This window comes from Pinus tabuliformis, chromosome 4_2 (assembly GCF_031772625.1).
Source record: "Pinus tabuliformis cultivar Carrire ecotype Pingquan chromosome 4_2, CPIR1, whole genome shotgun sequence".
Lineage (NCBI taxonomy): Eukaryota > Viridiplantae > Streptophyta > Pinopsida > Pinales > Pinaceae > Pinus > Pinus tabuliformis.
This window is the reverse complement of record NC_142304.1, coordinates 474,713,753-474,718,840: the sequence shown is the minus strand read 5'-3', so window position 1 is coordinate 474,718,840 and position 5,088 is coordinate 474,713,753. Positions and strand designations below refer to the sequence as shown.

The following is a 5,088-nucleotide window of genomic DNA, read 5'->3' as shown; positions in this document are numbered from 1 at the left end:
TTTGCATATCTATATATATATATAACTTTTATTTGAATTTACACTTCAACAATATCATATGACAACTATATCTATTTTATTTTTTTCAGTGAAAGAAAGAAAAAAAGAATTTTTATTACAAAAAACTATTACATGTACATGTATATTTCATCGTAAAAAAGTTAACCATTGATCGCACTGGAAATGGAAATATATATATATTTTTTTTTCCAAGGAAAAAAGCGAACTTTTTTATAAGAAGTAAAAAAGTTACATAGCACATGAGTTAACATTCTGCAACAGAACTACCTGGACAGGCAAAACTCCTCTGAGGAGGATCAACAGCACCCCTTCCAAGTGCTAGTCAAAATAAACACTGTTTGCTACCTGAGCAGTCATATCCCGAGAGAGACAAAAACGAAAGAAAACATAAAGTCACCTGGGCCTCCTTACATAAGGAAAACAACCCAAGTACACAGCAACATCCATAATCTGCTCTTCAAAACGGAGCATCAAAGTATCCAAAAGTAGTTAAAACAGTAAAAAATAATACATATGCCACTTGATATCCTATGAAACCAGATAAACTAGTGCATATAACTGAAACCAAGCCCAAGCTAAACGTATGGGGGGAGATCCGACACACGGATCTGATCCATAAGCTGTTCGGTTATCCTCCAAGAGCCCACAGCTTGCTGCAGACCTGTTTTAGAAAGCCCATCTGCTTCTTCGTTGCATTCCCTGTATATGTGATCAATATAAAAAACATTAAGTTGTTGTTTTAAAGTTTGAATTTCTTCTAATAAAGGCCTCAACATGTAGTGCTGGCATCTAAATTTCCCTGTAACCCAATTAACAACATTCATAGAGTCTCCGAAAATCTGAACTGTGAGGATATTTTTGTGGATGAGCCAACAAAGAAGTAGTTTTAAAGCAGAGAGTTCAGCAAAGTTGTTTGAGCCCACTCCTATTCCTACTGAAGCCTTTATAGAGTGTGTTGAACTAAGATGAATGCACAGTCCAGCACCCGTGTAATTGTCTTGGGCTGCACCGTCAAAAAAGGCCCATGGTACCCCATCTCTAATTCGGAACTCCTTCCTCTGGTTTATTCTTGTCTTCTCCTCCTTTAGTGGGATACTGTCAAAGATGGCGTTGCTCTGGATGGCAACAGCAGCCTCAGGGGTCTTCAGTTCTCTGAAAATACTTCGGTTTCTGGCAAGCCAAATACCCCAACAAATGATGGGAGGCAAATTCCTCAGATTCCTTTCTTGAAAATGATTCCACCAGTATTCCCACGCTGTGGATAGACTGTCTCCTTCCCATTTTAATTTTACATTTAATAGCCTTTCCGCTTCAAGCCATACTTGTCTTGTAAACGGGCATGAGAGAAAAAGGTGGGAGATGGTTTCAGAATCCGCACAGCACAGAGGGCATCTTCCAGGTCCCTGTTTAAAACGGGTTTGAAGAACTTCCCAGGTAGGAATCTTATGATTTAAGGCACACCAAAAGAAAATTCTAGCTTTTTTTGGGCACTTTAATTTAAACAGAGGTTTTGACCACCAGACAGGAGGGTTCCAACCTTTGTTCTTCATCAAGAAAAAGTAACCAGCCTTTGGAGAATAAGCCCCTGTCTCCGCATGAGCCCACACCAGAGTGTCCGGTCTATCCATTAATCTAACATTTGATCTTCTCAATTCCTGAAGGAATAATTGCCATTCATTTCTCCACATGTTATTTATTCCTATCTCATCTTCAGTCTTCCAAGCTTGCCCCCATATAGATGACTGCTCCATACTTGCAATCTGCCTTAAGCTTCTTATTCCTATTTCATCCAAATGATTTAGCAGTCCTGGAGAAAGAGCAAAACCTTCACTGCATCCCACCCACGGATCCCTGCCAATCCTCAGACTCTCACCGTTTCCAACCCGCCATGCCAGACCTTGTTCTATTATCTTGAAAGCCTCCGTAGTGGCTTTCCAAATGACAGAACAATTCCTTCCTTTCTTGAGTGGAGTTCTTATCCAATCTTCTAGTGGTATGGGATCGATGTACTTTCTTCGAACAACCCTGGTCCATAGGTTCTCCATTGATATGATTCGCCAGCCTGATTTTGCTGCTAGGGCCTGACTAAAATCCGGGAGACTTTTTAGACCCCAACCTCCCCAGTCTTTTGGTCTTGCTATCTTATCCCACGCCACCCAGGGGAGAACAGAGTCCTCCTTTGACCCTGACCACAAGAATCTACTGCAAATCTGTTTTATTTTGTGCAGTATCCCTTTTGGGATCTAGGTCAAAGCTGCCCAAAAAACCGGGATAGCCTGGAGGACTGAATTTACCAAGGTGAGTCTTCCTGCCCTAGACAGCCACTTGTAACTCCAATGGGATATTTTTTGTTCAATCTTCGCTACTAGCCAGTTCCAGTCCTGCTTTCTGTAAGAGGATGGCTTTAGCCAAAACCCAAGGTATTTGAATGGCTGTTCCATACTACATGTTCCAAAAGGCAACTGAGTAGCAATTGAAGCCTCCTCTTGTCTACTGAAACCTTCAAATATTAGTTGGGATTTTCTTTCATTTATTTGAAGCCCTGTAGCTTTCAGGAACTGATCTAGAATGAGCTTAATTTCTACAATTTCAGATAAGTTCCCATTTGTAAACAAAAGAATATCATCAACAAAAAGAAGATGAGTAATGAAAAGGTTAATAGCAACTTCCAAACCTTTGACCAAACCTGAACTTTTTGCCTTTAAAATGAGCCTACTTAAACCTTCTGCAGCTAAAAGAAAGAGCAGAGGAGAGAGCGGACACCCTTGGCGAAGACCTCTTTGGATTTTGAAAAAATGAGAAGCAGCTCCATTTATCAGAACAGCAAAATTTACATTTGTGATACACCCCATGATCCATTTGATGAAGCCCACCTGGAAACCAAGATGTGTCAAAAGCATCTTTAGATATGTCCAGCTGACCCTATCGTAGGCTTTGGATAGGTCAATTTTGAGCACTGCCCCCTTCTTGTTTGCCTGCCTGAGACTGTGAATAGTTTCTTGTGCTACCCCGATAGCTTCATGAATTTGCCGCCCATCCAAAAAACCAAATTGTTCCTTTGAGATATAGCATGATAAGATAGGTTTCAGTCGGACCGCAATGATCTTTGCTATAATCTTGTAGATGGTATTGCACAGAGAAATAGGCCTGAAATCTTCGAAGGATTCTGGGTCTTCTTTTTTTGGAATCAGAGCAATGAAAGTTGCATTAAAAGGACCATAAATTTCTCCTTTTGCTCTAGACTCCTCCACAACTTCAATGAGTTCTGACCCTATGGATTCAAAAAAGTGTGAGAATAGTTCTATGGTCCAACCATCAAGTCCTGGACTTTTATCTTTCGCCATAGACTTTATAACACTCTCTACTTCCTCCTTTGTCACTTCTCTAAAAAGGTCTTCCGCCTCTTCCTCCTCCACAAAACGAGGAAAGGCCTGGGCAGTTCGGATTATTTCAGGCAGAGAAATCCCCCCAGGATCAGCGAAAAGCGCCTGAAAATGTTTCTTTCCCATATCAGACAAGTCTTCAAAGGAGGAGGCCTCCCTTCCTTCCGCATCCCTCAATTTCCAGATAGTATTTGCATTCCTCCATCCTTTTGCATAATTATGGAAGAATTTCATATTTTCATCCCCTGCTTTCAACCAGATAGCTCTGCTTTTCAGTCTCCACTCTTCTTCTCTTTCTAATAAAATCTTCGCTCTTCTCTTTTCTAATGCCAGAATTTGTTCTTTTGATTCCATGGATGCATAAGCATCAGATGCTGGGTCTTCAAGAATCCCCAGAGCCTCATCAATGGTTTCTAATTCTTCCACTTGTTTTTTCCTTCTAGCAGAAGCCCATTCAATGGTTGCTTTTTTGAGTCTTTTAAGGTTTTCCATGAGAAACCCCGCTCTATTCCCCAAAGATCCCACAACCGGGTGTCTCCAAGTTTCATTGAAGAGTTTTATGAAGGACTCCTCTTGAAGCCACGAGGCATTGAATTTGAAAGGCGCGGCCGGTTTTGGAGGGGATTTTGAGAACTCCAGCATAATGGGAAAGTGGTCCGAGTTCCCACCTTCCCCAACCCATTGTCGGAACAATGGGATCCTGGAGACCAACCTTTCACTGATGAGGAACCTATCCAACCTTTTCGCAATTCTATCCTCCCCCGTCCTTCTGTTCCTCCAGGTTGGTTTTGCCTTAATAAGGTTTACATCAATCAGCTGATGAACCTGAAGAGCATTTGAAAAGAAATCAGACAGTGGATCCTCCCTAGCGAGAGGCCCCCAAGCTTCGGATGTCCCCATCGAAAAATTTAGATCTCCCCCAATGATGAGATTCTTATCTTTTAACAGATTTTTTGAGAGGAGATTAGTCCAGAAAGGGACCCTTCCCTGACAAGGACCGTAAACATTGACAATAGACAAAGGAAAATCAAAGTCTGGAGACACCACCTCCATTCCCAGAACGTTTGATAAACCCCATGTACTGAGAGTCTTCAGTCTTCCATATTTAACCCCAATAGCCAGTCCTCCCGAGTGTCCTGAGGCATCCACAGCTATAAAGACCCAGCCCGGAAGAAGGGAACTGAGAGACGATTCAATGTCCAAACTTTTGCCCAAAGTCTCTTGAAGAAATACTATGTCTGGATTGCAGCGCGAGATAAGATCTTTTAGTGCTAGTTTTTTAGGTTTACTAGCTAACCCCCTACAGTTCCAAGAGAGACAAATCATTTTATAACCGTCTCAGGGGGTTTTACTGCTCTAAGTGCCCCAGGAATTGTCATCTGTTTCCCATCAGCTACATCGAAAATTGCTTTAGCTTGAGTTTTTGATAGCATGGACTTTCGCCCTCTACTCTTCTTTGAAAAGCTCTTGGGAGTCTCAGTCCCTAATCCACCTACCGGTTCCAAAATTTCGTTTGAGCAACTGGACTTCTTACTTAAGGACCTCAGGTTATAGTGGCGAACAGCAGAAGGCCCAGCACCATTACCCAAAGGGGGAAAATCCTCACAGTTCAGATTTAAGGAAGGTAGAGTGGCAAATAGATTTTCAATATTATGCATTACATCATTACAGTTGTTTATCATAG

At 41.6% G+C, this 5,088-nt stretch overlaps 1 protein-coding gene across 1 annotated transcript; it reads right to left on the bottom strand.

Moving 5' to 3' along the window:
* Positions 1-596: 596 nt before the first annotated feature.
* Positions 597-4,730, bottom strand: LOC149170010 (uncharacterized). Its single transcript, XM_089425418.1, has 4 exons — positions 3,735-4,730; positions 3,117-3,509; positions 2,465-2,894; positions 597-2,206 (listed from the first exon to the last, which is right to left on the bottom strand). The coding sequence occupies exons 1-4, from the start codon at positions 4,728-4,730 to the stop codon at positions 597-599; spliced, it is 3,429 nt and encodes a 1,142-aa protein (XP_089281544.1).
* Between the last annotated feature and the right edge of the window lie 358 nt (positions 4,731-5,088).

Excerpts from the sequence above, each read along its gene's own strand:
- LOC149170010 (XM_089425418.1), bottom strand. The coding sequence starts at position 4,730 with ATGATTTGTCTCTCTTGGAACTGTAGGGGGTTAGCTAGTAAACCTAAA. Across the intron at positions 3,510-3,734 it reads AATCAAAAGAACAAATTCTG|GCGCTTTTCGCTGATCCTGG; the intron begins GCATTAGAAAAG and ends AAACATTTTCAG. Across the intron at positions 2,895-3,116 it reads TTATAGCAAAGATCATTGCG|GTGGGCTTCATCAAATGGAT; the intron begins GTCCGACTGAAA and ends CTTGGTTTCCAG.